The sequence below is a fragment of the Poecilia formosa genome, unplaced genomic scaffold (assembly GCF_000485575.1).
Source record: "Poecilia formosa unplaced genomic scaffold, Poecilia_formosa-5.1.2 Scaffold120, whole genome shotgun sequence".
NCBI classification, from domain to species: domain Eukaryota; kingdom Metazoa; phylum Chordata; class Actinopteri; order Cyprinodontiformes; family Poeciliidae; genus Poecilia; species Poecilia formosa.
Window position 1 is genome coordinate 1,648,096 of NW_006800059.1, and position 13,944 is coordinate 1,662,039.

At 39.1% G+C, this 13,944-nt stretch overlaps 1 protein-coding gene across 2 annotated transcripts; it reads left to right on the forward strand.

The window, feature by feature from the left end:
• The first annotated feature begins 2,682 nt into the window (after positions 1-2,682).
• Positions 2,683-13,339, forward strand: LOC103144045 (poly(rC)-binding protein 2-like). 2 transcript variants are annotated; one of them, XM_007560833.2, is made up of 13 exons: positions 2,683-2,844; positions 3,620-3,755; positions 6,505-6,528; positions 6,629-6,661; positions 6,789-6,905; positions 7,583-7,714; positions 7,802-7,930; positions 8,396-8,470; positions 8,666-8,725; positions 10,411-10,483; positions 10,567-10,622; positions 10,707-10,876; positions 12,116-13,339. In XM_007560833.2, exons 2-13 carry the CDS (start codon positions 3,687-3,689, stop codon positions 12,150-12,152), a joined length of 975 nt encoding a protein of 324 aa, XP_007560895.1. In that variant the 5' UTR covers positions 2,683-2,844; positions 3,620-3,686; the 3' UTR covers positions 12,153-13,339. The 2 variants fall into 2 exon arrangements, with proteins under 2 accessions (XP_007560895.1, XP_007560896.1); XM_007560834.2 differs by having other exon boundaries at positions 8,666-8,707.
• Positions 13,340-13,944: the final 605 nt, after the last annotated feature.

The following is a 13,944-nucleotide window of genomic DNA, read 5'->3' on the forward strand; positions in this document are numbered from 1 at the left end:
TTTTTTTAAAACAGAAAACTGAAGATGTGTTAAATATCATCTGCATTACACAGTAAGGAGATGAGAGGCAGCTGACAGGGGCACGTTAGGTGGGCGATTGACATTTTGTCAAAGAGTTGCCGAATGGTAATCAATGACCACTCATGGGTGGAGGAAAGAGCAACGAGAGAGAAAAACAATAAGAGGACCAGTGGGGAGTTTGATGAATATGTGAAAGAGAAACTGGGAAAATTAAACATTTAGGAAGACGTAGACAGTAGTATGTGACGGGAAAGTGGGGAAAATTAGAGGAATGGATCATGAGATGGAAAGTAGGATGTGGTTACATAAGTAGCTGCTTAACAGATATGGGTGAGCATGCAGATTATGCTGAAGAGCTTGCACCTCTTCTCACATCAAAGACTTACACTAATTAAACTTCTTTTGTTCGGGACAGAAACACAAATGGCACTTGTTTTTCACTTCACATACAAATTCATATTTACAAAAACTAAAAGTAACATTTCCCAACAACAACGCAGAGGTAGAGTATGGCAAGCCCTCCAGTAAACTTGCTCAGCTGTCACTCTTTTGAGAAAATTATAAATAAGACACAATGTATGCTTTGTGCATCTGTAAACATGCGCACAGCTACACTGCAGATGGCTCAGAAAGCAAGCTCCCATATCTGCTGCCTGAATTCATGTTTCACACGTGAAAAGAAAGAAACAGGAAGTGGTAAAAGAAATTGCTGTCAGAGTAGCTGAGCTTGAGTTTCTGCCAGTGAGAAACCAATCTACGGAGAGCACAGTAATTTCCAATCTATGAAAATGAGCCACAAAAGATTTATGAGCCATGCGTACTGGATAAATAACAGCATATAAACCCCAATGTCAAGGACATCATTTCTGTTACAGATTTGGTTTATAGAATATTCAGAGGACTATAAAGGATTGGTTGCTGACAGCAGAAGGCCATTCTGCACTTGCACTTTAAAATGGGGCCGCCCTGGTGTACATCAGATTAATGCACATGGGCACAAGTTCAAGCAGGCTGCAGTTTTAACGTCACGATGCTCGGCTATGGAGCAACTCTCAAGCTGTCAAAACACCATAAGTATTTCTTAAATTTAATATTTCACGATATGTTTTCTTTTATTATTTCAGATTTAAAATAAAGAAATGCAGATAGATAAAAATTTGAATATCAAACAATAAAATTGCAGAAGGCATGGGAGACTATCTTATTGAAAGAAACACAATAATCAGTCCTGATCTGTTTAAAAGTAAAGAATGTTTTTTTCTAAGCTAGGAAGTCAATTTATGATGATGCTGCAAAGTTATTCATCAAAACAATCACATAGAAATTTGATAACTTATTTAAGACAGTTGATAAACAAAATATTGCAAAAAATATTTTAAGTTCATATTGCCCATCCATTATGTGGTTATGGGAGATTATTGGTGAAAAAATATAGGCTAAAACAAAAGAAAAGATTTGTTTTATGACTAAAATATTGAATTATAGTTTCCTCATATCGCGAAATGCAAAATTTGTGACATTAGTAAATTGACAAAATATCTCTCTCTCTCCTGATGCATTTCATTTTTTATGTATGTCATTATTATCATTATTATTATTATTATTATTATTATTATTATTATTATTATTATTATTATTCAGAGCACCTATAGGAAGGACGTCACGTTGGGGAAGGACTACCACTGCAGATTCTTGGCACATCCTCACACAGTGTTACTGAGCCATCTGCTGGATTCATTTTCAAATGCATTTGGGTGGGGGGGGGGAGCAGCATAACTTCCAGGTCTGTTGTCGTTTAAAACACACACAATGTGGGCAATACGGGTTCCCAGCCATGGCCAAATGAATGCTTAATGTTTCCACAAGGCAGTTACCAGTTAAGGACTATACTGAGTATGCTGTGTCCCTATTGGGTTAAGAATTGATACATAAAAGGTGTGCATGAGGAAAATAATATATGCTATGTTGTTTATTGACATACATTAATAAATAAATAAAATGAAATTATTCAAAGAGTGTTTCAGGGAAGGTTATGCAGGGCCTGAAGTGAAAAGTAGCCCAGAATCATTACACCACCACAACCATCTATGAGAGAGAAGTTTTAAATGTGTTATGGACCTTTACTTGTATTAATATTTCTCATTTAAGTTTATAGAATATTATATGAAGCAGTATTTATTCTGCTCAATATGTTATTTTGTAATAATGCCATTTATTTATATTAATTTGTTTATTTTAGTTTTTAAAATACCAGAATTTGTCTGATGACATCACGCTAAGTCAGTAAATCAAATGTTATGATCATTTACTCTGACATGAGTAGCCTTTTTATGAAATACTTTGACGGCAACTTCTTTCACTTAATTAAAAATATGGTAAACAAGTGCTGCTCTTACTTGAGAATTTTTGAGGCGCTTTTCACACCTTTTTTAACGACACATAAATTATTCTAGTGATTTTTAAGACATGTAAACAGCATCTCTGGCCCACTGATTCATTAACGTTGTGGCGTTAATAAAATCAACCCCTTTATACCAATCAACATAATCTGATAATATGTGAATACTTGCTCCATTTGCTCTTCCGTGGATAATGGGCGTGGACCCCCCGGTGGGCGGGGGTGACCCGGCGGAGGGGCGGGACGGTGACGGGGTCAAAGTTGTTTTGTCTTTTGTGCAAAGCAGAAGAGAAGAGTGGAGTCCGATCAAACAGCGGCGTCTCTTCCCTCTTCCCCGGGTCCTCTTAAAACTCCCTCCCGAACCTCTCCCCTTCCACCCTTGCCACCCTATCCACCCCCTGGACACACTTCAAGGGACGGTTCGGGTAAGACTTCCAGAAACCCGTCTTTGTGAGCGTGTTTTCTTTTCTTTCCTCTCAGAGTGAAGGACGGGGATAACTCAACGCGATCCGTAGGCCGCGGGATGCGGCTATTTCCTGGATCGGAGGATGCTAATGCTAGCGTGCTGTGAATGGAAAATTACCGAACTGTGTTTAACTTGGTGGCTGCCTGTGAGTTAGTGGCGACCCGCTGCCCTTTCAGAGTGTGTTAAACACGTAGGGATTGAATTAATTTATCCGTTCAGCTTAATTTTGTTGCGAGTGGGGAAAATATTTGGGAAGTTGGGACAGATCCGCTTCGGCGCTAAATCAGCTTTCCCAAATTGTGCGTGATGCCTTTTCGCGAAATATCATTTGCTACACTTACCTTCTTCATTCAACTGTCTGTTTTTCATCTCCACAGTTAGATGCTACGAAGTGTTGAACCGTTTAGACCGCAGATAGATAGATGGGAGAAAATTAAAAAGTTAGTTCGCCACAGCTGCTCAGTGTCAGGAAATAGACACGGCCCCAGGGACACAGTGGGTCATTGTGTCAGTGAGAATGAGTGGACTCGGGCCAGTCCAACATGAATTACTGCACTGAAACGTCTCATTCTTCCGAAGTGACACACTCGCCTGCAAAAAAAAGTGAACTGCCTGCATCACTCCATTGATCTGCTGTAACAGCGTTTTTACTAGCCGCCAAGGCTTCTCTCTGAGATGTTGTTCCTGTAGCCACATTTCTCCCTAACCTGCTCATTTTTTATCCCCCTCTGCAGACGTTCAGCCAGTCACCAAAAAAACCTACTTTGTTGGCCAGTTTAGTGTGTGGACTGAAGAGCAGCAATGGACTCCAGTCTAGTTGAAGGAGGACTTAATGTCACCTTAACCATCAGGTTACTCATGCATGGGAAGGTGAGTGAGACAGGATTCCTGCAGTCATACATAGACAGAAAAACAATTAATTTAGTATAAGAATAGAATATATTCTGTTTTCCAAATCCACTTAGGTGTGTGAATTGACTTGAAATTGGCTCTGCCAATGTGCCTTTTCTGTTTTATAAATAAAACTTACATATAAAAGTGTTGTGTTCATCCATCCATTCATTAATCTAACTATCCTGCAATTCCTCCTTCTTTGCGCGAGTTTGTTCAGCTCCTCTATATCCATGCACCCAACAAGTCCTCCATCTTTCCCTCTGTCTTCGCCTTCTTGCACTTGTTCAACAATTACTTCTTCCATTCGTCTATCCATTCATCGCCCAAAGATCAATCCACGTTTCAGTCTTGTGCTGAAAATTGGAAATTGACATTGTGCTGCACCCTTTTTCCCTTCCATGCAACACCCAGGTTCCAGGACCCAACCATTAAATCCCTCAGAGTTACTACCTTGAGAAATAATTAGACTTGGTTAAGTACAAAGCAGGCTTTAAAGCTGAAAACAATCAAGTGTTGCAAGTCAAATAAATGGAACAGATATGGAGTCGAGGATGCTGGCCTGTTTTAATCAGTTTTTGTTTATGTCGCCAGTCTTGTATGTTATGGTTCTGTAGTTTGCAGCAGTGTGCGTGCAAGCAGATAAAAGTGAGAGAGAGGAAGGAAACGGACATGTATAACATTGATGTCAGAAACAGTATGGACTTTCGAGACTCGTAGCGACTGCTCACGCTCTTTAACAGGGCTGCTATCAGTTGCTCTTTGTTTTCTATTTTACCCTCATGGCTTTCTGCATGTTTGAACTCTTTGCACCAAACTTTGAGTATGAAGCTGAAGCGTCTTCTGCAGAACCAGTGTGTCTGCACATCCTTAAAGTCTTGCTTTTGTGTGTAAAATTAAGGCTTGAAAATGTCTTGAATTCATTATGAAAATGTAAGTAGGTCTCAAATTTTCTCGTGGCAGGATTATTTAATGTATTTTAATTTTCTTGTGGGATTTGCTGTCAGACGAAAGGATGAGACGTCTTCATAGCGTTCTGTGACTTGAAGCAGTTGAGGCTACTGGCAACTAGCTGCTAATATACCCTTTCTAACTAACATGTTTTTGCTTCCATCATATGCATGAAGTTTTCACAGTTTATCCTACTCCTGATTATAATGCAGCAGGATCTCCCTAACCATCCTATATCTTTACAGTTTTTTTTCTGTCTTGTATTTCATTGAAAGTAGCATTAAAAAGTCCTAAATTTGACTTGCTGAAATTTGCAGATAACCTGAGAACCTTTAGTTTGTCAGTACATCAATTAACACCTGCCTAGAGAAAAGTATTGTACTCACTTTGACAACCACTAAAATAATTACAAATAAAAATAAGTTCCTATATTTCACTCAGTCTGATGTAATGGATGTGATGTTATGATTGTAAATTATAATTCCCTCCACTGAGTGTTTTGGTTTTCAATAATTTATAAACAAAAATATCCAGATATGTAGTTTTTAAAGTACACAAGGTGTTTATGAATTGGCGAGAAAACTCATATACCCAGAGTCTGAGTGGATAAAGTTGAAATCCTTCCTCTGGTTTCCTTCATTATAAATCTTATTCAGTTACAGCAGGTGCAAATTTTTAAATAAGAACTGCAAGCTTTGCTTCTTCAACGCTGACTTCAAGGGAAGATGATTGTGCAACAACAAAATTAAAACTGGCCATTTCTGAGTTTTTTTTTTTATGTTCTTGTGGAACTACTGTCCTTTTTTCATTCGCAGCTGGACAGGAAAAACAGGGCAGCGAGACAAAATGAAGAGATTCCTGTTGTACAAACTTGCTCATTAAAACCAGTATTCAGTATGAATAAGTTCTATTTTTTTTAATTTTATTACATGTGCCTCATTGGTCTTTGCAGATTTTGTATTTAGTGCCCACCCTATGTAAAATTATAAGTGCTAATTTTGTACTAATACTTCAAGAAAACTGTGAACTCAAGAGTTTTTAAATCTGTAAGAACGTTCATTTTTCATGCGAAAAACGTTTTGCAGTCCTAGAACAAAATGCTCTCGATGTCTAAAATAATCGAACGTTCAGAAAATGTTTATTTTGCCAAACTGTTTGCAGTTAAAGTTGCCATTTTAACAGTCGTCCTTCTACTTGTGCCATAACGCGTGCAAGAAAAGGCTGCGGCAGGGCTCCCGCCCTACATATTGATCCCTTGCGCTCAGAGGAAGTGCAGACCTAAATGCCCTTTCCCTCGTGCTGTGGGAGGGAAGGAACAGGTGGGCCTGACAGAAGGGCCGCGAGGACTCCTACACGAGTAGTCAGGCGCTACTCTCGATTCGAGAGTCTGAGCGAACGAGAAGCTTCGCTTTATTTGAAGGAATAAATTGACTTAATCTCCAGTCTGTTTCATTCTGCAAAAAAAAAAAAGAAATCTTAAGATTCTTGCAGCTTATGTCCACATCCTTCATGTCACTTTAGAGCAGCTAATGTTTTAAATATCTTTTAAATCTTAGTGTGGTTAAGATTATTAGCAATATTTTATCTGTTTTTAATATATTTAGAAAGTCAAAACTTTACAAAGTTTTCTTTGCGTTGAAGCTTTAAAATGTACTTGCTACTCTTTGCATCGCATGTGAAGCAAGTTGTTTTGGGTTGTAAGAAACTTTGCTTCACTAAAACGCATGAAAAACACAGAGCTGCTAACTTTTTCTTTTTGTTTTGTTCATTTCTGCAGGAGGTTGGAAGCATAATTGGCAAGGTGGGATTTGTTTTTTTTTTTTTTAACTGTTGGACAGATGCAATCTGCTGCTGGTCTCTGTGTGTTTTGTAAATATTGCATATCTGCTGTTTCTCCACAGAAAGGAGAGTCAGTGAAGAAGATGAGAGAGGAGGTAAAAAAAAAACTTTACTTCTCCCAAGCAAGAACAAACCTGTTCACAGCTGCACTTTGCGGTTCTCTTTGGCATCGTATGATGAAGCCAGCTGATTTCTGTGTTGTTTACATTTCTGTGTCTGCAGAGCGGCGCTCGCATCAACATCTCAGAGGGGAACTGTCCAGAGAGGATCATAACCCTCGCAGGACCCACCACCTCCATTTTTAAAGCCTTCTCTATGATCATTGAGAAACTGGAGGAGGTTAGGCTTTCTCACCACATCTTTACTGAAACTGTAACATTTGCCTTTTCTTACTAATTTCTGTGTCAAAGTTGTAACCTGGAAGGCTGAGCTGAAGCGAAAGATTATGTGAAATAGAAATCCTAGGAAAAATATTGAAATTGTCAGTTTGACATAAAATGAATTTTCTCATTTTGGTGTTTAAGTGGAAGTGATTAAAGATGTGAAGGTGAGAGGACGGTGTTTGTGAATTGCAGAGCAGCAGAGTGATTGATGTTGCCACGTTTTGTTAGTAAAAAGCCGTATTTGACTTAAATCTTAAATAAGCCTAAAATGTTAGGCTGGTAAAATGTATGATAAACAGTTGACCAAAAAAAAAAACATATTGTGACCGGTTAACAGCTTGAAATAGTGTTTTCTTGCTGAAAATTGTCAGCAGTTGGTCTTCAAAGACCCTGAGGTGTTATCGTGGGTTCCCTTATGTGCTCCACCTGTGTCCCATTGACATGAGAAATGCTCTTCTACATATTACGCATCAAAAATATTCCATTTGGATCATTGACTTTTCTTTTTGTTTGATGTCACGAGCTTCCATAAAGTTTGCAGAAGCCGAGGCCAAAGAAAAGTAAAGATAAGGCCTTTGTAATCGAATGATTTTTAGCGTGGAATACGTCTGATATTCTCCAAATCTCTTGCAGGACATCAGCACCTCCATGACGAACAGCACGGCCACCAGCAAACCGCCTGTCACCATGCGCCTCGTTGTGCCTGCCAGCCAGTGCGGCTCGCTCATCGGCAAGGGTGGCTGTAAGATCAAAGAAATCCGAGAGGTTTGTTTTCCTCCTTCCGTGCTCGTGTTAAACGTTTGACACGCGTCTCATGCGGGACGTCCCCCGACTTCTCGTTTTTCCCCGCAGTCGGCAGGAGCTCAGGTACAAGTAGCAGGGGACATGCTGCCCAACTCAACAGAACGTGCCATCACCATTGCAGGGACCCCCCAGTCCATCATCGAGTGCGTCAAGCAGATCTGCGTTGTCATGCTGGAGGTATAAATTGTGATTGTCTGATTAGTTGCGTTTCCTTTGACCATCTAAATGAGAAAATTAATGGAAACACGGCGATTAAAAAAAAACTCAAAAAATCTTGTTTTTCAAGGAAATGTTTTTGTGTGAGGGTGGGTTTTTTTTTTGTTTTGGTCATATTGAAATTGGTTTATTTTGTAAAACTGCAGTAAAAACCCTTTTGTCGCATCACACACGTTGTATAATCAACAACCAGATTTTGCCGATAGTGGAAACCACGAAGAAGAAGAAGACAGGAAGTAGTTGTTTTTTTTTAATGACATGTGATTTTAATTATTTCTCAGCTGAGAAAAACACCTGGAAATTGTGGGGGGTTTTTTGACATCAGCTGAATTTTGACAGTGTTTTTTGCGCATTTCTAATGGAAACTGATGCTCTTAAACGTGTAACCATCTTTCTAAGTCAGTCATTATGTTCTTTCTCTCTTAGTCTCCACCAAAAGGAGTGACCATCCCGTACAGACCCAAACCCTCAGGCTCTCCTGTCATCTTTGCAGGTGGTCAGGTAGGCGACATTGTTTTTTACTGATGGTTTCTTCGTATTTAGTGGTTAGAAACGTTACACAACGTCTCCCCGTTTAGTAACGACTCTGCTGGGCGTGGCCGATACGGCTTTGTTCTCGTAGCGCGTCAAGGACGGAGTACAGATGGATCTGTGTCACAATGCCACTCCCTCCTAACTGCTGTTCTCTCCTTGCAGGCTTACGCTGTCCAAGGGCAGCACGCCATTCCACAGCCTGATGTAAGTGAAGGGCCCTCTGTAAGTGATCCAGTGTATTTAAAAACTTTGGTCCTGGGAAGCCATGCCACCCTCTTATTCCATTTCTTTGTTGCCACCCATTCTGGATCTGCACCTCCATATCCCCTGCAAAAGTCTGCATACCCTCGAACTTTTCCACACGACGTAATGTGAAAACCGCAAAGTTCAATCCTTTTTCTTTTTGTCATTCAAAATGCAAAATGACTGGATGAAAACGTCTGAACATCATTGTACAAGCCTTACCGCGGGTTCCTGATTGGTTTTAGGTCTGGACTTTGACTAGGTCATTCTACCTCTGGCTGTATGTTTCATTTCGTTGCCCTGAAAGTCAAACCCCAGATTCAAGTTGTTTTGGGTTTTTTTGCACACTCCACAAGGTTTTCTTCTAGCATTGGTCTGTCTTTAGCTCCCTTACACTCCAAATGAACTTTGACCAGCTCAAGATGAAACCACAACATAATGCTGCCTCCACCATGCTTCGAAGTGTGGATGGTGTGTTCAGGATGATATGCAGTGCTTAGCTTGCAGACCAAAAAGTAAAACTTTGGTCTTTTCTTGACTATTGTTTTATATTTTGTGTTGTTTTGATTTTTTTTTTTTTTTTCACTTTTTGAATTCAAAACTGCAAGTTGTCGTATTGATGGATTTGAACTGCGGATCTCTGCAGCTCCTCAATAGTTGAGGCCAGTGGCCCTTTGATACCCTGATTAATACTTTCCTCTCTTTGCCTGTTGGTTTAGTTGAACAGCTACGTTTTGGTAGATTTGTGGTTGCGCCACTGAGTAGTGCTGTGGGTGATAATCCAGCTGTGTCTGGTGTTTTCCTCGTTCATGTTTGGTTTATTAAAACATCTCAGGCTTTCTATTAGGTAGATTTGGTTTGATTGAGAACAGAATTGCGACATTCGTTACATTCTCATCTGGTGCGGTTCGCTTTCAAAGAAATAACTGAAGAGGAGATGAGTGCAACTTCCTTCCTCCGTTTAGCGTTTGTAGGATTTCTTTTTTGTTTTGTTTTGTTTTGAGTAAAAGACAGCGAGTCATTTCTCCTAAACTTGCCTATTTGTTTTGGTTGTATTAACCCAGAATATCCTGTGTAGAGCAGCGACTTATAGAGAGTGCCCTGCTCTATAGTTCGTTTCGTGCTTTTGGAGCGCTCTTCAGTCTGCTTGGCATTCACACATAGCACTTTGATCTGTGCCAGAGTTCATGTCAGCCGAACAGAGACCTAGGTTTTTATGCGGACCAGTTAGATTGTTTTGCTTCGCATCAGAGTTTGTTTACGTATGAACTAGTTTGATTAAAACAGATTTAACAGGGCTGATGTGAATGTAATCTAAATGACCATCCACTGCACACACTTCCAGTTTAGAAAACCATCCCTGACTTTGTTTGGCTCTCAGAGAATCCCATTAGAACACACTGGGATTGAAATGTGACAAAAAGGGAAAGTTTAAGGGTTATGATTACTTTTGCAAGATGCTGCAAGTTCTAAGATGATATTAAATGCTTCAGTTTTTCTTTAATAGCGTTAGCCAAATCATGGATTCATTTCACAATTTCTGCTCATTGTCATTTTTAAGTACATACAAAAGGGGAATTGCAACATTTCAGACTCGGATTATAGGTTTTTTTTTCTAACTGTATTTTCTTTTTCTCTGTTTTGCTCCCCCCCCTCAATAACAGCTCACTAAACTTCACCAGCTGGCCATGCAGCAAAGCCCCTTCCCCATTGCACACGGCAACCAGGGCTTCCAAGGTAGGTGGATCTCCTGCTGCAGAGTGTTTTCCACTTGCATGTGTTGTATTTCTTCTCATTGGGCTTCCTTTTTCTTCTTGAAGCTGGGATGGATGCCTCTGCACAAACTGGCTCTCATGAGCTGACCATTCCAAATGATGTAAGTATTTTCTGCCGCAGTAAACATTGCTTTTTAATGTGATCGTTTTTTGTTTTTTTTGTCTTACCTCTTCTCCTTCCCTAGCTCATCGGCTGCATCATAGGCCGTCAGGGTGCAAAGATCAACGAGATTCGTCAGATGTCAGGGGCCCAGATAAAAATTGCCAACCCGGTGGAGGGCTCGACTGACAGGCAGGTCACCATCACCGGCTCCCACGCTAGCATCAGCCTGGCCGAGTATCTGATCAACGCTCGGTAAGACCGCAGCATGAACTTTACTGCAGCAGGAAGGGATTTTATTGTTTTATTTTTACGGCTTATTGCCTTTTTAACCCGACTTTACTAGGCTTTAGTTTTCTTGTGTGTGTTTAACCGTCGAACATCTGACACCAGCTAAGAAAAACAGAAGGTTTTATGGAAGGTGGCTCTGGCCTTAGCCCAGCTGCGTTGTGGATATTGCTGAACTGTTTCTTTGCATCGGAGTGTGTGAACACACCCCTCTAACCTTCCCGTTGTAATGCAGCTACTGCCTGCACACTCTCTTCCCTTTAATGAGTTCATTGCTGCAGACTTTTGTGTTCTCCTGTGATGTAAATGAAGACCGGAGAGCCTTTATTTAAATTTATACAGCTTAACTAGAGAGGCAACTCTGGTGATTTATTAAGGCTGGCGGGGAAAAGATAATGTGAAGTCTTCAGATAAATGATGCAAAACTGAAACAATTCACTGGAACTTCACTAATCTATCAGCAAAGTTAGGGCTGCAGCTGACGATTATTTTAGTAATTGATTATTCTATCATTCTTGTGACTGCTTATCAGATTTTAAAAAATGCAAATTTATACAGTGTTAGAGATTCATTAAAAGATGCAAATAAACAAATCAATCCTGATATAGCACTGCTTTCGTGTACATTTGATCATTTGCATCAGAGGAGCTAAAAAAAATACTTCTAACATCAACCTTTCTGTTCAACTTAACACTCAGTCAAGCACTGATCTGTTAATTATTATTGGATTAATAAATGAATAGCAAAAGGTGCTGAATATGAGTTTTTGCTTCCAGAATTTGAACCAGGTGAAGCTAAAAATGCCACATTCTTACAAAGAAGGTTTTTCATCTGAAGAGTAAAGGTGCGTTCACATCAAACGCGTTTTGAGTGTCAGGAGCGTCTATGTGGAGGCGAGGCGAGGGCCCATTACGGCGCTAAATTGCATCTAGCCCGGCGCAATTTAAACCATTTGGAACGTTTTGAGCGTCCGACACGTCCGACAAATAGGCCAGCAACGGAAAACAGCGGGCAGAGCGATTCTGACGAGCCCTCGGCGCGCCTCCACATGGACTTTGAATGCAAACCAGACACACCCGACGCTGAAAACGCGTTTGTGAACCCACCGTTACTGTTCAGAGGAAAAACCTTCTTTGTCAGTAAATATGTGGCACGTTTTGCGTGTCTAATAATCTACTGGACTGAAAATGTCTTTTCTCGTCTCAGGCTTTCTTCTGAAGCTACTGGCCTCGCAGCCAACTGACATGGAGGATCTTCATCAGCATCTACTTTAACCCCTGCCCCAACTTTTTACCAAGAGGTCCCTTGTTGAACTTAATGCAAAAACCAAGTACTATAAATTCACAGCTTTCTCCTGCATTGGTTTAGATATCTACTTCAGTTGTAATTACACCATCATGCTATTGATATTTTATTTATTTATTATGTTTTTAAATTCTGTTGGCAAATAGTTTTCAAAGATCTTCTTCTGTTGTATTTTTCCTCTTATTTTACTGTATATCTGTAAGATCTTCTTGATAAACTGTAAGTATAATGTTTTAGAAAAATCTGAAAAGGCATAAATAATGTTTTTCTTACGTCAGATTTTTCTTAGAAAAATTGAAAAAAAAGGAAGAAAAAAAAACTCAATAACATAATAGATGGACTGTTCTTTCCCCTCTTTTTAAATATCTATTTATTTTTATTTAATATACAGTTCCTTGTACAAGTAGAATTCATTAAGATTTGGCATTTGCTGTTTGAAGCTGTACTTCCTGAATGAGGCATTGTGGGTCTAACGGGTTTTAGTGTGCGATAAGGAGCTGAATATGTATGCAGGAAAAAAAAAACACTTTAGAAGTCTGAAGGTGATTTCTCTTGTTTAGTGCGGGTTGAAGGAACCTTTTAAGCTATATCATGTCTCACCTCTAACTTGCTCAGTAATCGTTTTGTGTCATTCCTGTGTTTCCATCCGTTTATTTTGTTAATCTGGACTTTTGGAGCTTTGTGTTGATCTGATAAAGGTTGGTGGACCTTGGATCGCCAGGAGTGAGCCTGGACGTGAGGAAAATGTTTTTCTTTTTCTCAGAAATAACCAAGACCATAGTGGTGGTGTTGATGATAACATTGAAATATTTGTTTTAAATAGAGAAAATATTTTTTTTAACTGCAGGGCTGGGGAATGCTGCAAGGGGCAAAACTAAGACATAATGGTCTTTATAAGTATATTAAGCTGAAGTATTAAATTATGATTAACTAGAAGGAGAACTATAGAATTAACACTAGTTTCCTGCTATCCTTTTTTGCCTGGGTCAGATTTTATTTTTTTTATTCTTTGCAGGATGAAGAAACTCACGTTTTTTGTGCACGTTTTCAAACTATTGTAGATCTGGGTGCAATTAAATTGTCGAAGAATTGAGATGCAAAAATAAAAGATGTGAAATGCTTAAACAGTCCTTTGTCATTCTTATTCAGGTGCATTAATAAATTGAAACATTTTGATTTCATTTTCAATTCAAACATTTGTAGATTTTATTAGTAAACATGCATTGAGTCTGTATGTATTTAAGGAAGAACTAATTAGGTTTTACAGTAGTTGTGTACCATTATATAATGCAATTTACTCAAAATTATCAAGTTGTGTGCAGCTTATACATGGTAACATTTATTATTTTTGAAAACTTGATTTTTTTTTTTTTGAGGCAGTGAAATGAGTTTGCATACTTTTTTTTAAAACAAAGTCAATTTACAGTGCATGTTTTTCACTCCAAGACTTTGTGAATAAATATAGTTTAATATCAACATCATAGCAGTAATTTATTCCATGCTGTCTGGGGATTTAGGCCTACAGTAAGCTAAAGAGAATTGGCCTGAGCACTGAACCCTGTGGCGCTATATATAACCCTGGAATGTGAATAAAATTATTTACATGAAGGAACTAGAATTTGTCAAAAGTTGCATTTTTTTTAGACCAATTCCTGAAATAAATGCAGTTTTTGACAATTCTCATGTATGTTTTTCTGAAGTGTAAAGAAAAGACATTGCAACATTTTGGA

What these genes read in the sequence shown, in the direction of transcription:
- LOC103144045 (XM_007560833.2), top strand. Translation starts at nt 3,687, where the DNA reads ATGGACTCCAGTCTAGTTGAAGGAGGACTTAATGTCACCTTAACCATC. An exon ending in TCATCTTTGCAGGTGGTCAG is followed by an intron (nt 8,471 to 8,665) that starts GTAGGCGACATT and finishes CTCTCCTTGCAG; the next exon opens with GCTTACGCTGTCCAAGGGCA. An exon ending in CGGCAACCAGGGCTTCCAAG is followed by an intron (nt 10,484 to 10,566) that starts GTAGGTGGATCT and finishes TTCTTCTTGAAG; the next exon opens with CTGGGATGGATGCCTCTGCA.